The sequence below is a fragment of the Neolamprologus brichardi genome, unplaced genomic scaffold (genome assembly GCF_056152115.1).
Source record: "Neolamprologus brichardi isolate AB-2024 unplaced genomic scaffold, ASM5615211v1 NODE_ptg000033l+_length_6344489_cov_1, whole genome shotgun sequence".
NCBI classification, from domain to species: Eukaryota; Metazoa; Chordata; class Actinopteri; order Cichliformes; family Cichlidae; genus Neolamprologus; species Neolamprologus brichardi.
Genome location: NW_028270137.1, coordinates 1,925,227 through 1,951,557, shown reverse-complemented (window position 1 = coordinate 1,951,557; position 26,331 = coordinate 1,925,227). Strand labels below are relative to the sequence as shown.

General features: G+C 43.4%; 2 protein-coding genes across 5 annotated transcripts; both read left to right on the top strand.

The window, feature by feature from the left end:
- Positions 1 to 8,121, top strand: LOC102783297 (ras-related protein ORAB-1-like). The gene is made up of 6 exons (XM_087837513.1): positions 1 to 459; positions 4,444 to 4,516; positions 5,536 to 5,631; positions 6,157 to 6,252; positions 6,659 to 6,790; positions 7,251 to 8,121. The coding sequence occupies exons 1-6, from the start codon at positions 446 to 448 to the stop codon at positions 7,449 to 7,451; spliced, it is 612 nt and encodes a 203-aa protein (XP_087693639.1). The 5' UTR covers positions 1 to 445; the 3' UTR covers positions 7,452 to 8,121.
- A 3,789-nt stretch (positions 8,122 to 11,910) lies between these two features.
- Positions 11,911 to 26,048, top strand: hells (helicase, lymphoid specific). 4 transcript variants are annotated; one of them, XM_087837512.1, is made up of 23 exons: positions 11,911 to 12,258; positions 13,125 to 13,222; positions 13,413 to 13,531; positions 13,836 to 13,958; positions 14,048 to 14,089; positions 14,170 to 14,203; positions 14,859 to 14,917; positions 14,991 to 15,032; positions 15,135 to 15,362; positions 17,885 to 18,067; positions 18,194 to 18,337; positions 18,481 to 18,677; positions 19,933 to 20,026; positions 20,561 to 20,722; positions 22,123 to 22,265; positions 22,423 to 22,567; positions 22,674 to 22,757; positions 23,811 to 23,930; positions 24,578 to 24,694; positions 24,780 to 24,939; positions 25,042 to 25,138; positions 25,219 to 25,295; positions 25,535 to 26,048. In XM_087837512.1, the coding sequence occupies exons 1-23, from the start codon at positions 12,251 to 12,253 to the stop codon at positions 25,621 to 25,623; spliced, it is 2,565 nt and encodes an 854-aa protein (XP_087693638.1). In that variant the 5' UTR covers positions 11,911 to 12,250; the 3' UTR covers positions 25,624 to 26,048. The 4 variants fall into 4 exon arrangements, with proteins under 4 accessions (XP_087693638.1, XP_087693636.1, XP_087693635.1 ...); XM_087837510.1 differs by having other exon boundaries at positions 14,856 to 14,917; XM_087837509.1 differs by lacking the exon at positions 11,911 to 12,258 and having other exon boundaries at positions 13,078 to 13,222.
- The last annotated feature ends 283 nt before the right edge of the window (positions 26,049 to 26,331 follow it).

Here is a 26,331-nt window from a genome sequence, read left to right as displayed (position 1 = left end):
TTTGTAGTTTGACACGGTGCACAGGTTGACTCCTCTTTGCCACGTTTCACTAAATGATGTAATCCCTCCTACGGAGCTTGACAGTTCGCTGTTGCGGTAACGACACATACTCAGCTGGAGGGAGAGAAAAGGCCGGTTAGCCAGACGTCTGCCCATATCACCTGTTTGTTCACCTTAGCGTTACCGCTGTAAAACGAAATATAGGTCTGTTTTATTCGTGAAAGCGGGTTTCGTAATTCGTGTTACCCCTGACTCGGCTGACACAGTTGGCTAATGTTAGCTGTTTCCTGGTGGACGTTGCAGCCATTTTGGATTTTTACTGAGGAACAGCTAACCGGTTTTGGTTTGGAAACCAGAGTAAGCTAGTCGTAACGAACGCTGTTTATCTGCAGACAGAAACAAAGGGGACATTCACTTGAAGAGATAAACATTCAACGAGTCAACAATGAATCCAGAATAGTAAGTATCATTCTTACACGTAAACATAAAGTTGTGTTACATTTTGGTCAGCTAGCTAAGACTAGCTCTGCGCTAACAAGTAAGTTGGCGTTTGCAAATAACTTGATGTTAGGTTGTAACCTAGCAGTTGAGCTAGGTTAGCTAGGAACATCAGCTGACCCTAGCCGAAATGTCCATGTGTGTCCAGGCCGATACTGTACTCTTAACACTCTATGTTCACGTGAAGCAATGGTGTCTTATAGATTGTCACAGTGCTAGCCAGCTGTTAGGCCAGCACCCGTAGAGACTCTGGTGTTGGTTCCCGGTGTTTCAGATGCAGGAAGGAAAAAAGTAACCGCTTTTGTTATGCTTAACAGCTTCTTTAATCTGGTTAAAATTATATTATTGAGCCATCACCCGTATTTTTGCTAAATTCATTAACTTGTCATTACGGTTCCCTAAATAATTGACCTTAGCATACATGACCTGTTGCTGATCTGGTTATTGTATACAGCACGTGCTGTGTGAATGGATCCACTGTTTACGTGCAAATTGTTGGTTTTGGTCTTTGCTGTCTATGAGTCAGTTTTCAGTCTTATAGCCTGGTTGTGCTTTAACGCTCCTTTCACAGTCCCAGTCATGTGTTGGTCACATGATGCAGGACAGACTTCCACGCTGCAGTTTTGAGTATTAGTTCCTTAAGCTTTGGATCAGTCTTATGTTTCTCATTTGTAAATGTTCACATGGGCTGATTGTTGATATTTTCCTCTTTCTAATAAGCTGTTACACAGAGCTCCTGTTAAATATTTTAAAACTATAGTTTCAAAGTGACAGTTAAGTAATAACTGTGTACACCTCAGTTGAGTCCTTAATCCTGTGATTCACTTTCTTGGTATAGGCTAGATATTTGGGTCAAGCTCATCAGTTTAAAAATGAAAAGAATGTATCTTCACCCCAGGTTACGAGGAAACTTGGAATCCTATGCATGAATACAGACTTTCTGGTTAAAATGTCAAGCAAGTACTTTAGGAAGGTCTAAATTACACAGTTTGACTCTTTTAAGCAAGGAGACTGATTGTAATGGGAGTTAATAGTTTGAACCCCAAAGTTTTTCATATTCTTCTTTCTGGTCAGTTTGCTGCCAGAGTTGTGTTGAGCAGTGCAGTTAGCCTTTCACAGGAACCACCATTGTTCATAGTCACAGGCTTAACGAAGAGGGAATGATTGGAATTTATTACAATGAGAAAGTAAAGAACTGAGATAGTCCTCAAAAGCAGGATAACACTGACTGAGATACTGAGAGAATAAAGTTCTGCATTTATGCTTTGCTGTTGCTGTTCATGAAATATGAAAAGACTGAATGTGTAAATTGTTAATAACTTTGCTAAATTTTATGTTCCACTGAATGTAAGTGTTTTATCAATAATCCACAGATTGAAAATAATATAAAGTACATTTATTGTGTGACAAAAGGAATGCCTGACTTGATATCATAAATATCATATATATAGATACATAAGACATAGATCCTTTTTGAATGTCTTTTTCCAGTGGCTTCCTGCCCTCTCCTCCAATCACTCTTGACAGATGGCCCCACCCCTCCCTGATCCTGCTGGAGGTTTCTTCCTGTTAAAAGGACGATTTTCCTTCCCGCTGTCGTCAAGTGCTTACTCAGGGGGTTGTCTGATTGTGATGGTTTTTTCTGTGTTATTGAGACTCTTTACCGTGCTAATATAAAAACACCTTGAGGAGCTTTGTTGTGATTTGGTGCTGTATAAATTGAATTGAACTGGAAGGGTACTGGAGAGTCTCTGTTAAAATGGATGAAACAAAAAAAGACTGAAGCCTCCTGTTTAAAGTTTGCTTTCAAACCTGCCTTTGTTGCATTTTTAAGATGATTCGTTTGGTTGATAGGGGTTGAATTCTCTACCCATAGTATGTCGTTTGTCATGTGCCTCAGCAGGATTTTTGGCGAATGAAAATGGAGAGTCTGTTACCCACTCTCCACAGTTAACTTCACACGGGGTGGTTCGATGACTGGCTGCGCCAAGACACTAAGCCCAAGTTGCTTTTCAATGTATCTGTCAAAGTGTGAATGTGTGTGAAAGCACTCGCATAGAAAAAAGTGCTTGTGTGAATGAGGAGCTATCTAACAACCAGTGCATTTATTGATCCTGAGAGTTGGTTTCATGTGTTAAGTCACACAGTTACATGTACTTCTTCCACTAGTACCTACTCAACGCTGCACTACTCGGCTTCACTCGTTTACCATTAAAAATAAACACCATCTCAGTGTGTGTGGGGTTGTTAAAGCAAGGCAGCCCCATGACGTAATTTGTATGTGGCAATAACACAACACAGAGGATGTTGAGGCACCTGATGCTTGGTGTATGGCTTTTTGTGCAGCCATGTCTCTCTTTGCCGGGTTTCAAAAATGGTGGTGTAAACATGCATGACGGACCCAGTGGCGTTTTGACCATCTTTATTAACCCACGGTTACGGTTGCTAAACACACACAGCTGCAGCTGTCCCGCTGCCAGCTCAACATAACAACAACGTTAGCTCAAAACTCCAAACTTTTAAGCCAGCAAGGCGTGATTGCAGATGGCGTGCAGGTGCGTCCATCGCACATCGGGGTGTGTGGCAAGGCATCGCAAACACGCCTCGCGCTGGTGCTGAGGTGGGTTCGGGGGTCGCCCACGTATCCAGCAGCAGCCCCGGAGTTGGTCCGGGGGCCACCCATGTGGCAAGCAGTGGTGCAGCAGGCGTAGCAGTGAGCCGGGGCTCACGTGCAGCTGGGCAGGCTTCAAGCAGGCCGCACCACACCAGCGTGCTTGACACCGGTCTACCCAGCCCGCCGACCTCGGACTTAGGTTGCGCAGACACCCCTGGCACGGGCACCTCCATCTCCTCACGCGGCGCCTCCACCGCTGCGTCTCCCAGTTGGATCAGCTCCTCCCACGGTGCCTCCGCCGCTCCCGCCTGGAGCAGCTCCCCACATGGTGCCTCTGGCGCTCTGCACTCTGGCTCAGGCTGAGTTGGTCTCCTCGGCCTTCTTCCGGGGCGCAGGAACGGGCACCAGCCCCTGCCGAACACCAATGGCTCCCACGCAAGGGTTGGGAACGGGCGCTGCAGCAGGCTGCGTGCTGGCTGGTCACACCCTTGGGGCTGGCACAGGCGCCGGATCCAACCTGATCTCCTCCACTCCCACGCCGTGGAGCACACTGGTGGGGTTGGCGGTGGTGCCAGCGAGGCCCCTATCTTCCGCAAGTGGAGCTCAGTCTGGACCCGTAGTTATTCCAGCTCCCCGCCTTGCCCCCCAGTTGTGGGTCTGCTGTGCCCCCCATCCTGGGTTTCAGCATCACTGTAAACATGCACGATAGACCCAGTGGCATTTTGATCATCTTTATTAACCCACAGTTACGGTTGCTAAACACATGCAGCTGCAGCTCTCCCGCTGCCAGCTCAACATAACAACAACCTTAACTCAAAACTCCAAACTTTTCAGCCGGCTGAGGCATGATTGCAGATGCCACGCAGGTGCGTCCATTGCACCTGCAGCAGCATTGCAAACCACGCCCCGCCACACGTGGTTTCATTGAATGACACCAGTGATCAGCCAGTCGGTGGCACACAGTCTGTCGGCATCACATTTTCAAGTTGGTTCCCTTTGAACCCCAGTCGAGTAGAAACTAAAACCTAGCACCTAACAGAAAACCCTAAAATCAAGTTGAGTCGAGCTGAGTTGGTACTAATGGAGAAGAGGCGTTAGCACGCTTCTGTAGATCTGGGAGAGTTCAGCAGGCATGCTTGTCATGTTTGTTTCCCTTTGCTCATAAAATGTAACCTGTCATCTAAGAAGATGTTTAGATGGAACTGAAACTGAGTGTTGGTCAGAGCAACCTTATGAATAAGAAGCATGATATCCTGAATGGTTCTTGTGTGTTTCCTTACTATGACAGCATGAATAATATCTTTGGTTTTATTTGTGCCCTTCCCTTACAGTGACTATTTATTCAAGCTACTCCTGATTGGTGACTCTGGTGTTGGAAAGTCCTGCCTTCTTCTTCGATTTGCAGTAAGTTTTGCCCCAAAAGCAAATAAAGAGTGTTTCTTTAAGTCCATTTGACTTAAACTGTCTCAGTGTCACAGTGTTGGTTTCATGCAGTCCTTTGAAAAATGTTTTCACTTGGATAATCTTAAATCCTTCTGCACAATAGTAGTTTTATTAACTTATTTCAGTTTCTTAAAAGTATTTATTTAAAAATAAAAACAACTGTCTTGTTTGTAACATTCATTGTAACATGCTCCATTTTTTGGGTAGAGCAATCATTACTCAAAGTTACGATTTTGGCTTCCAGCGTTTCTAAAAATAAAAAAGGGTGAATGTGATGAATTCATTTTGATCATAACTCTGGTTTTAGTTGATAAATTTAGCAACCTTTTCTTATGGGGAGAAATTTACCTTAGAAGCGTTACAAACGCACACTAAATGAGCCACAAACATAAACTAAGATTACACATGTGTACACTGATTTGTGTGTAACTTTTGAGGACTCACAAATGAGTGTTCCAATTCGTACACAAACACACAGCGTTTTGACCACATAAACAACGTTTTTACAAATGCATACATCCAACCTGTTTATGCACAATTAAGTAACTTCATATTCATAAATCAGAAATCCCTCCACGCATGCAAATGTCAAAGACTACATGTAACATTTCTCTCACTACAAAACCTTCAGTTTGTGTGCAGCAATCGCCTGCTACGCACAGATCGCATCACATGCCTGTGTAAGGTTTTGAGATAAATGTCACACTGCCAACTTTGCACAGATCCTCAAATGTAGGTGTGTTTATGTCCCAGTCTAAAACTGGGACACCGGAGCTTCCTCTGTCCTACAAAAGTCTTGTTTGTTAATTGTGATCCTAATATTGTCTCAAGTAACAAGTTATGATTTTTGCCATAATTGAGCAGCCATGCGTTGGCTACTTTGTCCTAGAGTTAGATGGGTGTGTGTATATGTGTGTATCCTGAAGCACAAAGTGAGCAGGATGTATGGATCATCTAATTAACTTTGTTTCTTTTTGCAGGATGACACATACACAGAAAGTTACATAAGCACTATTGGTGTGGATTTCAAAATACGAACTATAGAATTAGATGGAAAGACCATTAAACTTCAGATTGTAAGTACTCTCCTTCATGTCCGTCAGTCACCATCTTTCAGTTCATTTTCATGTCTGTGTTTGGAAATGTGTGCAACCAGAAACATGAAGAGATTAGTCTGACATAACTGTGTTAATTTCCTATTATTTTCTTCTCGTATGAAAGACGGTGCGCTCTTTAGTCTAACTTACTGCTACGTCTTGTTTCCAAGCTGCTGCCCAGTACTTTTTTTTAGATTACTGACAACAACAGTGGAAAATCTATATTAGGCTTTAGAACAAACACGCTATTTTTAATTTCATTTTGTGCATGGATACTCACAAGAAGGAAAAACAAGAACATGGCAACTTTAATTACAAACCACATGACGAGTGGATGACCTAACAACTCAGGACGCTTGTATTTTTGTATTTTTGTTGCTATTAGAAATTCTTGTCCAGTGAACTTTTCAGTGTAGAGATAATCGTATTGTTATTTTGTGTGTTGTCTTTGTCTGTGTTCATGCAAAGTCAGTTACCAACCGGATAATCTTTATGCTTTCACAGTGGGATACAGCGGGACAGGAAAGGTTTCGTACAATCACGTCCAGCTACTACAGAGGTGCTCATGGTATCATCGTAGTGTATGATGTCACAGATCAGGTCAGTCAGACGACACATAATTCACACACGTAATACGTCCATGTTTTTCAGCAGCACTGATCATTTGTGCAGAATAAACTATGAAGTTTAATCATCTACTGTCTAAATGACAAAACACAATCTGACTGCTTTGTTTCTGGGCTCCTGAGGTCCAAAGAAATAAGACAACCACTGTGTTTGCATTTCATGAGCTGAGAGTCATTAAAGATGGCGTTGATCAGAGTATACAGTGTAGCCATGCTGTCCTCAGAGAAATGAGAAAGCATTCCTCTTTGTACACATTTGATGGCTGGCTAAGTTGAAATCATGTCTATCATAGAGCGTCGTCTGTGAATAGATCTCGATCTTCTGTCTAATGTCCAAAGTTCAAACCTCACTGCTCAGGTTTATCGGTTTCTTGTCCCAGGAGTCCTTCAATAATGTCAAACAGTGGCTCCAGGAGATTGACCGCTACGCCAGTGAAAATGTCAACAAGCTACTGGTTGGGAACAAGTGTGACCTGACGACAAAGAAAGTGGTGGACTACACAACAGCAAAGGTAAAGTTTCCTCACGTAGCTTGCCAAAACCATCTTGAGGTTAGTGTAACATGCAGGACATTCATTGAATGACTACTTATTTAAGATGGATTAGCATTAAGGTAAGGCTCTAATGAGAAATGCACTTCACAGAGCCCTTGGATGTAACGGTCTCCGTGAACCTTAGCCAAGTAGTTTGGGTGCTTTCAGCTGCATAAACAAAATCCCAAATGAATAAGTGACTTATAATTGTTTCACTGAAACCGGGTTAAAGCCCCGGGGTCATAGTTTATATTAATGGTGCACATAGATAACAGGCGAAGCTTCTTACCTTCAGACACAGACAGTCATTGCATAAAGTGGGCTTGACAGGCAGAGCAGATGTGTGTGTGTGTGTGTGTGATATGCATGTATGTATATATGACACACACACTACTTTCTTAGGTAAGTGACTCTGACTCTGCCCCTCTGTTGTATCCAGGAATTTGCAGACTCTTTGGGAATCCCCTTTTTGGAAACCAGCGCAAAGAATGCCACAAATGTGGAGCAGGCCTTCATGACCATGGCTGCTGAAATCAAGAAGAGGATGGGCCCTGGGGCCACAGCCGGAGGAGGGGAGAAGCCCAACGTCAAGCTGACTCCAGGCACTACTGTCAAGACTTCATCAGGTGGATGCTGCTGAGAAAGGAACCACTTTGTTTAACCCCCTCCCCAAGAGAAAAAAAATTGGTATGTGAGAACAAGATGAAGTTGCCTGTATTTGTACTGTATATAATGTAGCCACACTACCAAAAAACAAAAAGTGCATCATTGTTGTCATACTGTCTAGTTATTGACAACAAAGTCTAAAGATCCCCATCATCCCCCCTTTCAGAGCTGTGAGACGACTCTCTCTTATTTGGTCCCCTGAATACAAGTTCATGACAGCAGTGTGGGTGGACGTGTCTTTTTCTCTGCATTCCTACAGCAAAGTTGATACATGATTGAGGTTTCTGTTTGTACCGACCTTTTCTTTCTCTTCCTTCAGTGATAATTTTGCAGTCTTTTACATAATCTGTCTGTTGCGATACAAACGTGTTTCTTGTTTTGTTTTTGTTTTTTTGTTGGTTTTTTTCCAAGTTTTCTCACAAACCTTTGCACAACAGTGTCTCAACTGTTAAGCAGCTTTAGTCTAGTGTAACAGTATATGTACATAAACATTATGTATATATCTGTAAAATCAGATTTGGTTTTGTTCCAACCATTATTGAAACAGTTTTCACTTTCTCTGCATTAAATTTGTGGCTGAAGACAACTGTAAGTTGGTTGCTCAAAATGTAACACTTAAATTGAAAATAAATATTGTATTACTGGACTGTATGAAATGGGAGGATGTGTCTGGGAGTTTGAGTAAGATGTAAAAACAAACAAAAAAAAAACGTGGCTATTTATTTAAGGTTTATGGCATATCCGCTGCCAGATACACAGGGTCTGCAAATTTCTAGGTGTAACCACAATACTGAATACTGAGTTGCATATATAAAGTACAATGTTCCTTTCATAATAAAGGCGACTGGATTCAGTTTGAAGCAAACTCTGGATAAGAAGAAGTCACAACACAATGGTCATTGTGTGTGTCGCTGGATGCACATAAATTTTAAGAAATTCCACTTGCTGTATGGAAATAACCAGTAGCCTGATCCCATGGAGCATGGGTTAATGTCGGGTGAGCCAAAGCATTTGTGCCCTAAAACATGTCATTTTAAATACTCAGCAAAGAAACAAACACTGAGGCCTTTCTGATCAGACTTCGCACAATCTGCAAACAGGAGGGAGAAATCCAAGATAATTACTCTCAGTCAAAGCTTTGGACACACTTTCTCAATGAATGTTTTTTCTTTATTTTCATGACTCTTTACATTGTATGTTCGCATTGACGGCGTGAAAACTATGAATGAACACAGATGGAATTTTGTAAACAGAAAAATAACTCAAAACATGTTTTATATTTTAGAGTCGTTAAAATATTCACCCTTTGCTTCGATTTATGCTTTGCGCACTCTTGGCATTCTCTCAATGAGCTTCATGAGGTTCCATCCATTCGCTTCCGCTTATCCTTTTCAGGGTCGCGGGGGGTGCTGGAGCCTATCCCAGCTGTCATAGGGCGAGAGGCGGGGTACACCCTGGACATGTCGCCAGTCTGTCGCAGGGCCAACACACAGGGACAGACAACCATTCGCACTCACATTCATTCACACATTCACACCTAGTGACAATTTGGGTTATCCAATGAACCTATCCCCACAAGCTGCATGTCTTTGGACGGTGGGAGGAAGCCGGAGTACCCAGAGGGAACCCACGCAAACACGGGGAGAACATGCAAACTCCACACAGAAAGACCTGATGGTGGAATTGAACTCAGGACCTTCTTGCTGTGCGGCAACAGTGCTAACTAGCTTCATGAGGTCGTCACCTGAAATGGTTTTCCAACAGGAAGGAGTTCCCTGAGATGCTGAGCACTTGTTGGTCCTTTTGCCTTCACTCTACGGTCCATCTCACCCCAAACTTGGGTCAGGCGACTGTGGAGGCCCGACTCATCAGACCAAAGCACAGGTGTCCACTGGTCTAATGTCCGTTGCTTGTGTTTCTTGGCCCAAACAAATCTCTTCTGCTTGTTGCTTTTCCTCCATCGTGGTTTCTCTGCAGCTATTTAACCATAAAGGCCTGATTCACACAGTCTCCTCTGAACAGTTGATGGTGAGATGTGTCTGCTACTGGAGCTCTGTGTGGCATCTATCTGAGCTCTAACCTGAGGAACTGTTAACTTGTGAGGCTGGTGACTCGGATGAATGTATCCTCAGCAGCAGAGGGACTCTGGGTCTTCCTTTCCTGGGACGCTCCTCATGTGAGCCTGTTTTGTTGTAGTGTTTGATGGGTATTGTGACTCCACTGCACACATTCAGAGTTTCAGCCATTTTTAGGACTGACTGACCTTCAGTTCTTAAAGTCATGATGGGCTGTTGTTTCTCTTTACTTGGCTGATTGGTTCTTGCCATAAAAGGAATTGCAACAGTCAGATATGGTTGTCAGCTGTGTAACAACCTGACTTCTGCACAACACAACTGATGGTCCCAACAGCATTAAGAAGGCAAGAAATTCCACAAATGAACCCTGACAGGCTCACCTGTGAGGTGACCATGTCAGGTGACGACATCATGAGAGAAGGCCGAGGGTTTGCAGTCCTGTCAACAAAGCAAAGTGTGGCTGCTTTGAGGAATCTAAAATATAAAACATGTTTTTATCCATTTATTTATTTAATTATTTACCAATATTTTTTTCTTTGATACATTATTCCATGTATCTTGCTTCATATAGCTGATCTCGTCAGTGTGTATCTGCAACGTTTGACTGGTAGTTTACATGGAGAGGGAAATAGCTGGATTTCAAAAGCACAATGGGAATGAACAAAATAAAATGCAGATGAAAGAATAAGATAAATGGAAGACAAATGAACAAAAGTAACCAAGGTTACAAACAAGAAGATGAGAAAAGAATAATTACAGTAGTAGGAGATAAAAACTAAAAATGGTTCCCTAAATTCTCAGAATTGAATGTGCTGATTTCTGTAAAGGTTTAGTTGATGTCTAAATCCTGCAGCAGTGCAGAGTAAAGCCTCTAGTCACAAACTGTCAGACCTTCAAGGACAGAAGTTCATTTATCAACTGCTTACTTACACAGGAGCAGCGTAACCAGGTATGTAATGGCTAAACATGTTTTAATTAAAACTCTTATATTTGCAGCCACCACTGATCGGTGAAGTGAATAATGTTTGGGGTTTAGTTGCAGTGTTCATCCAGGAACTGTTGTCTGCTGCGATTTTGTGTGAATGTTAAACATACTGTCCACTTCAGTATGGCTCAACAACAACACAGCCTGGGGTAGCTGAATATTTTCTTGTGGACTGCTGTTTTACACTGAACTCATCAATAATGAGTATAGATTACATGGTTGTGTCACTTGTCTCAAGTCTGCAGCATGAATTAGTCAGAGACATAACTTTCATGCTAATTACCATTAATATAAAGATGCAGGTCATACAAACAGTTGAGAGTTGTTCAATATTGTAACTATTTGCATTGCAGTGAGTATAAATCATATCAGGATATAAATGAACCGGCTGCTGATGTACGACACACCTTGAATGGCTAACTGAAGGCGGGCCAATCCTGATTCTTGAAGTCACTTGTTTCATACAAGTATTCCATTTTTAAATTCAATTTTATTTATATAGTGACAAGTCACAGTTACGGTTGCCTCAGTGTGGTTTATACTGTAAGGTTCCTAACCTTATAATCAGACAACCCGTGAGCAAGTGCTTTTCCTAGGGAAGGGGAAAAATCCCTTTTAAAAGGAAGAAACCTCCAGCAGAACCAGGCGTTCTGGATGTCAGGCAATCACAGCGGCTTCAACAGGTTGTGGAGGATATTTTTGCAAACCATTCCATTTGCAAAAGAATAGCTAAAACACCATGAAGATACTTCACTACACATAACACAATGTATTATGGACACGTTGTATCCAAAATAAATAGTTATTCTGCAGAAAATGTTTCCCAACATTACTGCTGAAGGCTTCTATTTAATCCTGAGTCTGAGGGATTAAAAGCATTAATAAAAACAGCTGTTGCCAGCAAACAAGTGACCGTTTAGTTCCCCGTTTAGGTTTTTTTTTTAATCATTTGCTCACTGTACTATAATGCCTTACATTCGCGGGAAAAAATCACATCCGTTATAACACATCTTTCCACTCAGAGGGGTGACCGTCCTCTTAAAATAGTTTTGTCTATACATACGATATTCTATAATGTATGAAACAGACAACCTGTTAATTATTTGTTAATTAATTAATTAATTAATTATACTTTTTGTTGCTACGTTTCAATTAATTTCAACCCAAATGTTATTATCTTCTACCCTAAATCCCACACCACCCCGTTTCACAAGTGGTTTCCTCCGAAATGGCGCGAAATTGGAAAGCTCCGCCCATTATAAAAATCTTAGCTTAAGGGCTGTAGAGACAAATGGCGGAAACTACATGAATTTGCCTTCAAAATAAAATACAACCGTAACCTCAACTTAGCTTTTTCACGGACGCACTTTTTGTTTGAAGGGCTGTAGTCCGGAAGCACATTTCACATTTCTCTCCGCTTAACAACAACACGTTATTCGGGCTGCAGAGTACTAACGTCAAACTCTTTTCGTTGAATGTTTTTTCACGTTTTAGAGAAAGGAACATTTTCGGACATACTACTCCGACATTGCACAGCTAGCATAAACACAAGCAGTCAGCTAGGTAGAGTGAGTTGTATGACTGTTTGGATAACTTGCTTGTATAATTGACGAAGCTCCGCTGTTTTGAGCAGAAACAAAACGCTTTGAAAAGCTTCATAGAAAGCTGGAAGACCCCGCGTTAGTTGGACTGTCTGCTTCGCTGCCAACAACAATGAGCTGGTAAGTGTAACGATCGCTTCGCTCACCGCAGCAACCGTGTTTCACAGAAACTTGTATTTACGGTGCAGGAAGCCGCTGCAGCATTGCCCTGAACGATACCCGTCGCTAGGTGTCGCCACTCAGCGGTTTTTAGGAGAATACAAGACCGGAAGCCAAGACTTTGTCCATTGTTTTTTTTCCTCACAAACACTGCGCCAACATCTCCTTCCGTATAAGTGTGTATCTCTGAGCTCCTGTGCTGGAATATCATTAAACAGACACGATCGTACACTCGTGACTTCAATCCAGCTGCGGCGCAACGCGCCAGTAACAAAGCTGGAGAGGTACGCGACACGTGCCACGCGTGGAGCATAAGTGCACTGTAATAACTTGGCTCAAACACCTGTACAGGTGGACGCAAATACTGCAGCCCTGAGTCTCCTAACATAATAATTACAATTTCCGATAAGGTATCATTTTCTTCTCTGTAAAGCTTCAATGCCCGTTTCTGTTACCAAGGTCACCGTGTGCCCAACTCCCACCCAGACAATAAATAAATGAACAGCATGCATCCTTCCTGTTCCTTTCTTTATCATCATTAATTAACCAGAAGGACTCACAGATGTTCACTGATTATGAAGTTTTAGATTGAAACTGTCTGAAACTGCATCCTGTATGGTAAAGTATGGTATCTACAGTCACTTTTGTGAGCTTAGTATGTTACATGCAGAGTATTGAAATACTCATGTTGTACTTCATCCCTTCAAATCAAATGTATCCTTTCACCTGGGTTACAGGGCCTAGGAAAGGTCTAAATGGCGTTTACTCACCTCTGTAAAAATGGCAGGAAAAGTTTTACTGAGTCGATTTCATTGTTCTGCTGACAGCCTAAAAGAAGAAACTCGGAGTGTCTCCCCTCACTGCCCCAAACCTGACGAGTCTGAGGAGCCGCTGGGCACAGCCATTGAAACTGGTGCTGCTGCAGGTGAGGTCTGTTTTTGATGTAGAGCTGCAAAGGAAGCTGAGACAGACGGCCAGTTCATTAGGAACAGGGCTGCGTGTCACATGCTCATTAACTAGTAAATGCTAATTACCTCATAGTAACTTGTGTCACTGAAAAGATGCTGTGTGCGTAGTCTTGTTCAGGTGGTGTCAAGGTTGTTGTTGTTTTTAAGATGAGAGTGTGAAGTCTGAGAGTATGACGGCTGAAGTGGTGATTACTAAGGAAATGGAGGAAGAAGAGAAGAAGCTAATGGAGCAAGGCGAGAGGAAAGAGGAGGAGATGATGAAGAAGGTATGTTGTTTAATTTCTCAAGGTGGGAGTTGTATTTTTTAAACTATCAAAAGCTGGCACACTTTATCAGATTAAAAACTTCTCATTATTAAACTCATCATTAGTTTTAGTTGGTTTTTGTGTGGCTGGTGCAGATGTTAGGGAGTAAAAAGCGTATAGATGTGTGTCTGTAGCTCACCGGTCCACAAGATCAGGGCGTTCATGTGACGACGAGCCACAATTGAACTGTTTCTACATCACTGATGTTCTGGATGCTTCCGAGCCCACTCATGTTAATGTACTTGCTTCCAACTTTTCCCATAAGGCCAGGGAGTCTTGGGAGAGGGACTCGCATGACATGCGGTTCAAGAGGCTCCAGCATTTGCTTCAGAAGAGCAACATCTATTCTAAGTTCCTGCTGACAAAAATGGAGCAACAACACAATGAGGTATGGTGTAACATGTGGAGCGTACAGGCTGTTTGCACCTGTCCACTCAAGGCTAACACGTCACTTCTGCTCTATAATGACCGTCTCAGGAGACACTCAGGAAGGAGAAACTTGAGAAGAAGGCCAAGAAGGTGATCGATTTCCTGACAAAGTCATCATTCAGTTACAGTCATGTTTTCAGCCAAACTCACCGCAGTTTGTTTCCTTCTAGATGCAAAAGGCCAACGGTCCAGAAGCTGTCAAAGGTGGGCCAGTAGTCTAATATTTAAACTTCCAGTATGGCGCTCAAATCTCAGTTTAGTAGCGTTTACACTCTATGGACACTTTATTAGGTACACCTTGCTAGTACTGGGACCCCGTTTTGCTTCCTGTCATAATTCTGAAGAAGATGGCCCCGCCTCTGCTACGTCACCACAACCAACCTAAACCATTAATAGAAGTGAGGATGGGGCCTTCATGTATCTCTATGCCAAACGCCAACCCTACCATTCAAATATGGCAGCAGATATTGAGACGTAGCAGACCAAGCAATGCTTTTCCAGTCTTGTGTTGGTGTTTGGTGAGCACATGCAAATTGTAGTCTCAGTTTCCTGTTTTTGGTGGGCAAGAAGTTTGTTCTTTGCTGCTGCTTCAAGCTTTGACATGCTGGTCTGGTTCTTTAGCTTCAAGGTGTTTGTTTACCTTTCTTTTTAACCCTTGAGATGGTTGTGGGGTAAAATCCCAGTAGATCTGCGTTATTTAGCCGTTCCACATTCAAAGTCACATTCGTCACCACGTTGTCTAAAGGCACTGAGGTGCTGCTGTGCGACTGGCAGATGAGATGTGTGGTTCACAAGCAGGTGGACATGTGTACCTAATAAAGTGGTTGGTGACGTGTGACTGTGTTTCCTGTCAAAGCAGAGAAGAAGAAGAGGAGAAGAGATGAAGAGTATAAAATAGCAGATGTGATGTCAAAAGAAGTAAGTCTCGCTTTAGTTTGTAGCTTTAACGTTTATCTGTTTATCTTCATCTTCTCTCACGTTTCTCTTTCAGGAAATTATGTCGCAGGCAAAGAAAGCAAAAGTGGAAGAAGTGGTGAGGATAATGTTTTTCCCCGCCGTGGTTGGAAAGCAAAAGAAGTATTTGCACGTGATGAATCCAGTGTCATACACGTGCATGTCATATGTCTGATTGCAGGAAGCAGCACCTGCCCAGAAGAAACTAGAAGCTGAGGATATTGAGAAGATGAGCGATTCCAACCAAGATATAAAGAACCGGCTGTCGGAGACGGTGCGCGACAACGCTAAGCACCTCCTGCATCCTCATAGGAAGGTGAACGGGCAGCCAGTTCCTGTTCAGCAACCGCAGCTCTTCACTGGAGGCGTCATGAGGTGGTACCAGATCGAAGGCATCGAGTGGCTGAGGGTAAGAAGAGAGGCACCACATGGCGTTGTGCGAGCAGATTGTCTTTTGTGTTTGATCTTAGCACAATAAATGACGCCTAGATCAGCGCCCCCAACCTTTCTCGCTCCACGGACGCTTTAATGTCAGACTTTATTTTCACTGACCGGCCTTTAAGCTGTGGCGGATAAACACAACAAAATAAAACGACCTGACCGAGACAAAAACTGGTGTTTTGTAAATATAATAATAAACGTGAATTGACTCTGTGCACGAGAAAATGCTAACTTCCTGGTTTGAGACCAGATGTGGGGTTGTACATTTCCGGTAGCTTTACTTTGCGGTCAATCGCTACTGCGAAGATATACTCCAAAATCATGTCCAAACATCGAAAACGGAAAGATGGCGTTAAGTTACAAAGAGCAGAAGGTGGGAACACTCACCACTGTTGTGTCATAAAAAATCTAATGATCATTTTTGACGTTTAAAGAGTTTAAATCGATCAGTTGTTTACATCACTCAACACAAGCAGAACTGCAGCAGAAGACACATCGTCCACATTCAGAAGCACATCTCTGTATAGTGACTGGTCTCATGATTTAAACAGGCAAATGTTCAGCATTCAAACTACAGGTGAAAAATAGTCAAACCAGATGTTTCCTGTTATGTTGAGATCAGCTCGTCAAGTACACACCTACACAGCATGTTAACAAACCGTGAAAAAAGACACACAAAAAATGAATGATTGCTGGTTTCTATACATTAGTATCACGAAGGGTATGTTGTGACTTACCTTCAAATTTACAGCGGTCCCTCGCTGTAACGCGGTTCACCTTTCACCTCGCTGTTTCGCAGATTTTTTAGTGCAAGTTTGCATGCTTTTTTTTGTTTTTACGTCACATTGTGTCCTGCGTCCTGATCGCTGCAGACGATCTCCTCCGTGATGTCTCTCCTGTACAGTACAGAATCGCTGCATCGATGCTAGCAGTGTGACTCTGAAGTGCAGTGCTGTATGTCCACGATGTCCACGAAACGTTTTGCACCGTCAAAAAATAAAATTGGCTACTTGATTTCACCTATCGCTGGTTATTTTTAGAACATAACACCCGCGATAAACGAGGGACAGCTGAGAAATATAACATTTGAATCCCTTTTCTCTTTTGCTCTGAGGCGCGGGGGAAAAATATCAACAAGTCGATGAACATCATTTACAGATATATTGGGTAAATGCCCGAGACATCTATAGAAATGTAAATCGCCGCTTGATTCATTCATTTGCTTAACTTGTTTTGGACCGTAAACAGGGCGCGAATAGGACACCGGAAACAAAGCTCCCCACAGGAGTTTCTGCACCGGAAGTAGCATATGCTAACGTGCACACAGTCTATTCACCGTGTAAATGTGTAACTTTATTAGCAGCGTCCTCCTGAAATGCGCCGACATTGAGAGTAACGTCCTCCTCTCTGGTTGCTATGGTAATGTGTAAATATGTCTTTCAAAATAAGACGCACAACTACAACACGGGAAAAGACCCAGGGAAACCGAGTCAACGATAAAAACCTTGCAAACCATAAATTTCCAACCTGAGCCTCAACTCTCCCCGTACCAAACGACTCACGGACCGGTACCCGTCTGTGGTACCAGTCTGTGGTGTGAAATGTGTAGTTTTCAGGGTTTTATCGGTTTTCAGCGTTATTTTGTTATCGTTTTTATCGTTAACTTTTTTCCTGGGTCTTTTCACGTGTGTTATGAATAAATCTTTTTTTCGGTACCGGTACTAGTTTTATTTTGTTGTTTTTATCCACGACACCTTAAAGGCCGGTCCGTGAAAATATTGTCTGACATTGAAGCGTCTGTGGAGCAAGAAAAGTTGGGGACCGCTGCTCTAGACCACAATAATGTAGCAGTTAGTGCTGGAGCTGCTGCAGCCACCCAGCTCTGACAGAGGCAGCAGCTGAGGCCCATCAATAAAAGTGTTAACGATTAGATTACATGACGAGCAAGTGTGGTACTGACACGTGACGATGACGACGGTTAGTCGGCTAGATGACGAGTTGCGCACGTCCCTGCTACCAGTATGCCGCAGGACCAGTAAGGATTGTTTCATCCCTCAGTTGTAAAAGGCTGATGGTGTCATCACCCTGCTGCTAAGCAACGTGGACCCAAGTTTGTGAATATGAAAACTTAAAAATGAAGCGACGAGTTTCATCATAGACGTGTCTACTTAAACATCTCAATGACCTTGACCTCAGTACTTTTAGTGGCCGCCTTAATGGCCACTCCTCTGAGAAAAACAATTATTTACAAACGAAGCTGCTACACACACGTCAGAAGAGAGAGACACGAGGGACGCTGTGCAAAGTCGTCCTGTAGTAACGTGCGTCACACAGCATCAGGTTTAAATGAGGGGATAGTGTCTGAACAGAGGGGTCACAGTTTTCCCTAAACCATAAGTTCACCAGTTAGCTGCACCATTCTCACCAGTTCGCGTGGACATCATCGTGTTTACTGTCCCATCAGTCTGTGTTGTTGCTCTGTGCTGTCAGATGCTGTGGGAGAACGGCATCAACGGGATCCTGGCTGATGAGATGGGCCTGGGAAAGACCATCCAGTGCATCGGTCACATCGCCATGATGATAGAAAAGAAGGTGTTGGGCCCCTTCCTGGTGGTGGCTCCTCTCTCCACGCTGCCCAACTGGATCAATGAATTCAAACGCTTCACACCAGAGGTTAGACAGCGCGCTGCTCAGCGTCTCACCCTGACACACAAAGTCTGATTCACAGATAAGAATGAAAACCTATAAAAGTGTCAGCGGTGAATGACAGCAGCTGACTCTGAGTCCTGTTTGTGTCAGGTGTCCGTGCTGCTTTACCACGGCTCTCAGCCAGAGAGGACCAAGCTGCTGAAACAGATCTGCCGGCCTCAGGGGCCCCTCAGCATGTGCCCTGTGGTCATCACCTCCTTTGAGATCTCCATGATTGACAGGAAATTATTACAGGTACGATCCCTGCTGCTTCTGAAATGGCAGAGGGGACGTGACCATGAGTGTTGCTTAATTAAAGATTCCTTTATATCAAAACTTCCTTTCTAACTGATAAATTGTTTTGGATAATCACTCGGCTTGTGTCTGTTCTGCAACAGCGCTTCCAGTGGAAGTACCTGATAGTGGACGAAGGCCACAGGATCAAAAACCTCAACTGTCGGCTGGTGCGGGAGCTGAAGCTGCTGCCCACCGACAACAAGCTGCTGCTGACAGGCACGCCGCTGCAGAACAACTTGGCCGAGCTCTGGTCCCTGCTTAACTTCCTCCTGCCGGAGGTCTTTGATGACCTCAAAAGGTGACGTTTTTCTGCTTTGCTGCTTTCAATGACAGCCAATCATCTACTGTGATATGCACAGAAATGTGTGTCTGTGTTTAACATCCCAGTTAAGTAAAAATCAACTTTGAAAACAGTCGGTGCAGGACTGCAGTGGAGATGGTTTAAAAAGCACTTGATGCCTAAAGGAAAAATTCCTCAAGTCTACTTATGAAGCAACGTCTGGTAGTTTGGAAGCAAAATCAAGAAAAGAGGCTCACCACTTATTTTGTTACCAACACAGAACCTCGTTTGTTACAGTGTATCTGCTTTAACCCTTTAAAACCAGTCGGAGCAGCACGCTCTGTTTTGTAATTATTTTTAAATCCCGGTAGCATAGCAACCACGTGAGCTAGCGCAATAATTTTTTTTGCATATGAAACCGGAGGAGTTGTACTTACATCTTATGCCATCAGCTTGTCCTCGGTCACAGTTTCCTTCCACATATAGCTTTGCAAAAGCTGCATAAAAAGCACTTGCAGCAACAAAAACATAATATTCCAGAAACACACTTTGCCGATCCGATCAGCTGTTTGTAACACTTCCTATCGCATGTCCGCCATGACCTGCCTGAAACCGGAAGTGATGTCATTTAGCGAAAATGTCGTTTTTTACCATCAGGGCCTCATGAGCCTATACTGGTGTTTTTAAAAGTTATCTTTGACTTTCTGACTTTCTGTGTGGTTTCTGGGATGCTTAGGACTCATATTGCACTGCTGGAAATAGTTTATTTTGATGCATATGCTGCTTTTTTGCAAATTTGCATTATAATATTTATTTTCGTTTTTCCTGCAATATATAAAAATTGGTGTATTTCAAAAATAAAACTATGAAGACACTCAAAGTAAATTTCCTGTGGTGGGAAACTATTTTGTGCAACTTTTTCATATTTACAGTTTTGAAGGATAAGTCTCTTAAATTTCTCTAACTAGAAATATATGTTAAAAAAACAAAAAACATTTTCAATTTTTTTGTAGTTTATTGCACTTTTTTGCAATTTATGTAATTACTATGCACTTAATGCAGACATATTATTAAAATTTAGGCTGTAACAGTTGTATTGATGTATATCAACTTGAAATGCTCCCAAAAATGGCTCCACAGCATGTAAAAATATAATATAAGCTCTGGCGGACTTGGTTCTATGGTAGGTCTTAAAGGGTTAACAGCAGACTCAGCTGATATCTGTGCTCGATGTTTCTGCTCGGCTTTGATCTCTGACATATCTGCCTCACAGCTTTGAGTCGTGGTTCGACATTGACACCCTTGGAGAGGCCGACAGTATGGTGGTTGCTGAACGTGAGCAGAACATCCTGAGTATGCTGCACCAGGTCAGTCCGTCCCACATCATCACGGCCGTCTGTGCTGTGACCGTCTCGTTTCTCTGCTGTTAAACGTCATCTGCAGAGATACTGAGAACACAACCACAGTTAAGAAAAGTAATTGGGCACAAAGTTTAAACTTGGCTACCAAGAAACATTTGGGTTCCTCCTGTGGAAGTAAATTTGGTGTGAGCCAGCCTTTAAGTGTTAAATGTAAGGTTTTGTCTGCTAACGAGCAGCAGGTTTACCTGGATGTTTACGTTTTTAATAAGGAAACATATCCAGTTGTTCAAAGGCATAAACAATAATCTTAATCTTAATTCATTACTTACCTGGGGCCATAGAGTTTGTGATCCCTGAAACAGCACAGTTCCTCAGTGGGTAGCACTCGAGCTAATTCAGGGTTTTCAACCCAGATCAATAATTGCAGCCCTACATTATATAAAGATATTATAAATTATCTTTAAATATTAGATATCAGTTGTCTGTATATAGACGCTGCAGGTAAGCAGACGTGTTATTACAGGTTATCTGTTGTTTCAGATTCTGACTCCGTTCCTGCTGAGGAGGCTAAAGTCAGATGTGACGCTGGAGGTTCCTCCTAAAAAGGAGATCATCGTGTACGCTCCTCTGACAGCCAAGCAGGAGGCTTTCTACACTGCTGTGGTCAACAAGACCATTGCCAAGATGCTGGGCCAGGAAAAGGTAACAAGAAGCCAGAGCTGGGAGCTTGTTAGAGCAGCAGGAGTCGGCGCTCTGCGGCGCTTTAGTGCTCATACTGCGGCTCCGTGTGGTTCAGGAGAATAAATGAGTGTTTAGCTGAAGTGTGTTTTATTTATGTTCTTTCTTTTTAACTTGTAGTTCTAAATTAGAAGATTATTGTGATATTGAAATATAAAACTAAAATTATATTATTTTTTCATCGCTCAAAATAAGCGTCACACTCACAGAAGCCGGTGTACGAAACGCCGTGCATTTATCGAGACTTTCAACCCCAGGTAGGCCAGTTACGGACCTTCGGATCCACATTATGTCGGCAGCTCCACCCTGAACTATGTTAAAAACAAACACGCTCACGCCTCACAGACGACAGCTTACAGTCCTGATCTGCAGACGCTGTGCGCAGAGGTTCAGCAGCAGAAGTCTTATTGTAAACATATCACGCGACCCGACGATGTTTGCATGAACACGCTTTTCAGCATCTCTTCATTGACCACTTTTCACACACAGCCGGCTGTAGCTTTGCAGCTCACAGCCCGACACACACCAACACAACAGCAGAGAGAGCACAGACGTTAAGGTGGCGAGGCGTGATTGCGGGTGCCGCTCAGGTGCGTCGCCTCCCAGCGGCGCTGCAGACCACGCCCCCCCACACACATTAACCTGGTAAAATACATATTTAGGCAGAATTTTGCAAATAACTATTTTTCATTTTTCAGCAGCATCGAGCTTTTTTATTTTTTAAAAGTCAGGTCAAGGCTCCAAAAGCCCAAAGGACATATAACAGTTTGTGTTTGCTGGATCATTTTAGTTCAGCTTTCCTTTTGTTATATTTCTTTAAGAGTTCAAAATGTGTTAATTACATAAATAAAATGTAATTTTCTCTGTAGCACTTCATGGATTTAATAAGCAACTGAGTTGTTCACACAAAGCATAAAAGTAAAAACAATATCAGTGTTATCTTCTGTTTAGATGTCAGAAAGTATTTGCGTCTCAGAGTTTGCTTTTGCTCCAAGTGGCTCTTTGGCTCTTAAAGGTTGTGATCCCTGTGTTACCCTCATTATTGGACGCCACACGTCCAGCTCAGCTCGTGGCGTTGTTTCAAACGCCACATATTTCAGCAGCATTTCCACATCGTTATGTTGAGTATCTGCTGATTAGTGTCATTTTTTAAAAACATTAACAAACTGGGAAATGAGTCACTGGAACATCAGAATAAAACCTGTGAGCACTGTGACCTTGTGACCCCTGTGTGTCATCATAGACCCCTGATGTCTCTGATATAAACGGGCTGTAGCTTTGACCCCCCAAGAACAAGCCGGTGGTGGATTCATCATTTCTGGTTTGATCCTGGTGAAAGTTGTTGCTTCTCCTGGTGTGTTCAGACAGAGGCTCCTGTAGCCCTGACGTCCAGCGGCAGGCCGAAGCGTCGCAGCCGGAAGGTAGTGGACTACAAGGAAACGGACACAGACACTCCGTATGACCTGGAGAAATATCTGGAGAGGGTCCGCAAGGAGCTGGAGCCGAGGTGAGACGGCCCCCAAGCAGCGAATGCTACTGTGACAGGAGAAACAACGTTACTATGTTCAGCGTTTGCAGTTACCTGCCTGTTGTCCCCACCACAACGTAACAAATCCTCCTTTACAGACGTTTGTTCACATCTTTTGTCCTCCGCTCTGCTTCAGCTTCCACCCAGTGCTGGATGTCCAAAGCCCGCTGGACGCTCAGGTCAGTCTGAAGCTGCAGAACATCCTCATGCTGTTAAAGAGATGCTGCAACCACCCGTACCTGGTGGAGTACCCCCTCGACCCCGCCACAGGGGAGTTCAAGGTAATGCTGTGCTCATCTAGAAGCACTGATAGCTCAACTCAGTGTTTCACAGTTAAATAGAATCGGCTCGTGCTTGGGTAACATGTTGATCCCAATCTTCCTGCAGATCGATGAGCAGCTGGTGCAGAGCTCTGGGAAGTTTCTCATACTGGACCGGCTGCTGCCAGCACTGAAGAGACGAGGTCACAAGGTGAAACGAACATGTGACGTAGAGCTGGGACAGAAGTGTGTGAAAGGTTGTGCTGCAAACAGGAAATGTCTGTTAGGAAAAGTGCAACATATTCATGAACCTATGAAACGATCAGCTACAGTCAGCAGTTTAAAAATGACACAAAGTAACTGTGAGCACACAGACAGGAAACGCACGCGTTTAGTGAAGATTACAGGAGGAGTTTCAAGGCCGATGCTGCCGGCGTGCTCTGGCTTCTGGACAAGAACCGGCGCTCCAGCTCTGAGTGACAATAAGGACGCAACAGTTTTGGCTCCAGGAGCACAATTTCTGCCAGAGGTGACAAAAATCAACCTGTGGCAGAAATCGTTCAGTTACAGGAGGCCTGAGCTGTAGGACGAGTTGTTACAGTGAATCTGGACTAACGGGCGTAGTTAGAGTTTAGAAAGTTCAGAAACTACACAAGAACCGTGATGGCTGACGTCTGTGGCGATCGAAACTACTGAATGTACATTAAAATGTTTTGATTTTACAAATCTTTGCATCAAAATCTAAATTTAAAAAAAACATTCTCAAAACAAAATTAATTGAACTGCGTAATGTTTTCACCTTTACAGTGTATCATCTGCCACCGTCTCACCCAGCATCCTCCTGTCATACCTCAGCATTGTCTTCTTCCACCACATCCATGAACCTCCTCGTCTCTCCTTTGACTTCCTCTCTCTGCACATCTCAGCCTTGCTTCTGTCTCCAAACAGCTCGACCTGAGCTGTGATCTCACCCTGTCCTCCTGCTCACTGCCAGTGAAAGCTTAGCATCTTCAACTCTCCAAATAATATATTAGGAGAAGACATTAGAGAAGCAAATTTTAGATGGTTTGGACATGTGCAGAAAGGAGACGTCGGATAATATTAGAGAAAGGATGTGGAGTATGGAGCAGGAGGAACGGAGGGCGTTTATGGATGTAGTGAAGAGAGTTGGAGTGAGATACAGCAGCGAAGTAGTTTGTGACCTTTGTTCAGAGAAACATTGACAGATGTTGTGCTGCTCTCTCCACACTGCTCTTTTCTTTAGGTTCTCATTTTCAGTCAGATGACATCGATCCTGGATATCCTCATGGATTACTGCTACCTGCGGGGCTTCCAATACAGCCGCCTGGACGGCAGCATGTCATATGCTGAGAGAGACGAAAACGTGAGTTTTAGGCTACGTCCACACGTACACGGGTATTTTTGAAAACGGAGATTTTCTGTTTTAAAAAATAATCCCGTCCACACGTAAAGGCAGAAATGAAGGAAAACGCTGCTAGGAACATGCCAAAGCAACAGGTGGCGCTATATTCCTAACCGTGTAGAAAAGTAAACAAAGCTGGGGCATAGAAGCAGAACCGAGTCGTATGTGTGGAGGGACAGTAACTGTGTGTGTATATGTAAGCATTTAAACACTGCAGAGACAATTAACAGTAACAGTATTGTAGAAATTCATTTCACCGAAACAATAACGTGGCGCACAGTGTGACGTCAAAAAAGGCGCACACCTTTGACGCTGCGTTTTCTGCGTTTTCTGCTTTTTTCTCGTCCACACGTAAATGCACAAACTGAGTTTTTAAAAATCTCAGTTTTTAGTGACCGAAAACGCCGTTTACGTGTGGACGAAAGGTGCAAACGCATAGAAAAATCTGCGTAGCCTTAGATTGTGAACATGTTACAAAGGTAACAACCTCGTGCATAAAAAGCACATTTTTAACTTGATGGTGCAATCTTCTCTTAACTCCAGCGTTAGCACCCAAACTGCCTCTGAGTAGATTGTTGAGTCATTCTTGTCGTTCTTGTCTCTGAAAGATGGGCAGGTTTTCCAAAGATCCCGAGGTGTTCATCTTCCTGTTGAGCACCCGAGCAGGAGGACTGGGAATCAACCTGACAGCTGCTGACACCGTCATCATCTTTGACAGCGACTGGGTCGGTGCTGATGACGAATCTACAACAGCTGTTTCTCGTACGTATCTCATTGAGTCCATGTTTGATGCTTCTGTCATCTCTCAAGAACCCGCAGGCAGACCTGCAAGCTCAGGACCGCTGTCACCGCATAGGACAGACCAAACCAGTCGTGGTGTACCGCCTGGTCACAGCCAACACCATCGACCAGAAGATCCTGGAGAGGGCGTCTGCCAAGAGGAAGCTGGAGCAGATGGTCATCCACAAGAGTGAGTGTCTTCGCCGTGATGGGATTGCAGCTGTTCACAGCTGTTTCAGTTCATTGTGCTGAAATGTTTTGACATGTGGTCGATGGTGTCTTTCCTCCACAGACAAATTTAAAGGTGGGAAGGCGGAGCTGAACCAGAATAAAAGCTGCATTGATCTGGATGAGCTGCGGGAGCTGCTCAAAGCTCGAGGCACTGAGAAGTAAGCACTGAGCTCCGAATCAAAGTGGATGAGCCTTGGAACTGGAGGCTAATCTTGGCTGTAATGTTTGTCCCACTCAGGGAGGTTAAAGCTTCGAAAGGGAACGTCATCAGCGACAAGGACCTGGAGGTTCTGCTCGATCGCAGCGACTTGCTGGGTGAGGAAACACATCGTTTCATCAGTACAAAACCCAAGTGACGATTCAATCGTAGCCTCGTTTTATGACGAGTGCACCTGCGATGTCCTTTAACCACAAAATATGTGACGTTCACGGGAGTCGGATTTAGCGTTGCTCAAGACACACAAGCCCGTCTGATTCATCGCGACTCTTTTGTTAAAACCAGTTTAACTCGTGAGACAAGAAACGTGACAGTTTCTGTTTTTTGCATTTTTCAGACAAAGGAAAGGACGCCACGAAGAAGGCGAAAGTGGGAGTGTTCAGAGTGATCGACGCCAAAGAGTCGTCGGAGATCACGCTGGGCTGAGAACACTGACGCTGCAGCCATGTCTGCATCACTCACAGCCACTGAAAACCTGAAACTGCTGTTTGTACAGTTTGACTGTGTTTGTTATGTCAGGTGCTCCCTGTAGCCTCATGGAGGGAGGGTTTTCTTTTGTTATGACGGCCCGTCTACAGCGTGTTCAACTTTTAACTTCATCAAGCAAAACCAGATTCTCTCCAGCTGAGCCAATAAAACTGCCACGAGCTAATTCACGCACTTTAGTGTCACTGTGCGGATTTTACAGAGAAATATTTCACTGAGATGCTGCTCGTTAACAAAATAGTGACGAGGTCACTGACGAGGGTTTTTTTCTTTAAGGCTCCTTTTATCATCATTCCCAGAATTGTACTTAAAACACTTTGATGCAGCTGCAGTTGGATTTGTTCTCATGTCTTGAAATAAATAAAGAGACTTAATTACTGTTTTATTTTCATTCAGTTTCTGATTAAAAGTTTTTGTTAATCAAAAAATGCATCAAGTCAGTTAAACTCTGAGATCTTGATCTGTCAGGTAAGTAGCAGACTGAGCTTGTTAAACAGTTTCAGCAGCTTTGGTGTTAAATAATTATTTATTTCAATGTTTTTTCTCTTCAAATGTGGAATTTCAACCCGGCGCCCTGTTTGGGAGATGGGCTACAGTATTTACAACAATGTGTTTTAACCCTGTTCAATGGAGGTCATGTAAACAAAA

Excerpts from the sequence above, each read along its gene's own strand:
- LOC102783297 (XM_087837513.1), top strand. Across the intron at positions 5,632-6,156 it reads AGACCATTAAACTTCAGATT|TGGGATACAGCGGGACAGGA; the intron begins GTAAGTACTCTC and ends ATGCTTTCACAG. Across the intron at positions 6,791-7,250 it reads TGGACTACACAACAGCAAAG|GAATTTGCAGACTCTTTGGG; the intron begins GTAAAGTTTCCT and ends TGTTGTATCCAG.
- hells (XM_087837508.1), top strand. The coding sequence starts at position 13,078 with ATGGCAGGAAAAGTTTTACTGAGTCGATTTCATTGTTCTGCTGACAGC. Across the intron at positions 18,338-18,480 it reads TTGACAGGAAATTATTACAG|CGCTTCCAGTGGAAGTACCT; the intron begins GTACGATCCCTG and ends GTTCTGCAACAG. Across the intron at positions 22,266-22,422 it reads CGCAAGGAGCTGGAGCCGAG|CTTCCACCCAGTGCTGGATG; the intron begins GTGAGACGGCCC and ends GCTCTGCTTCAG.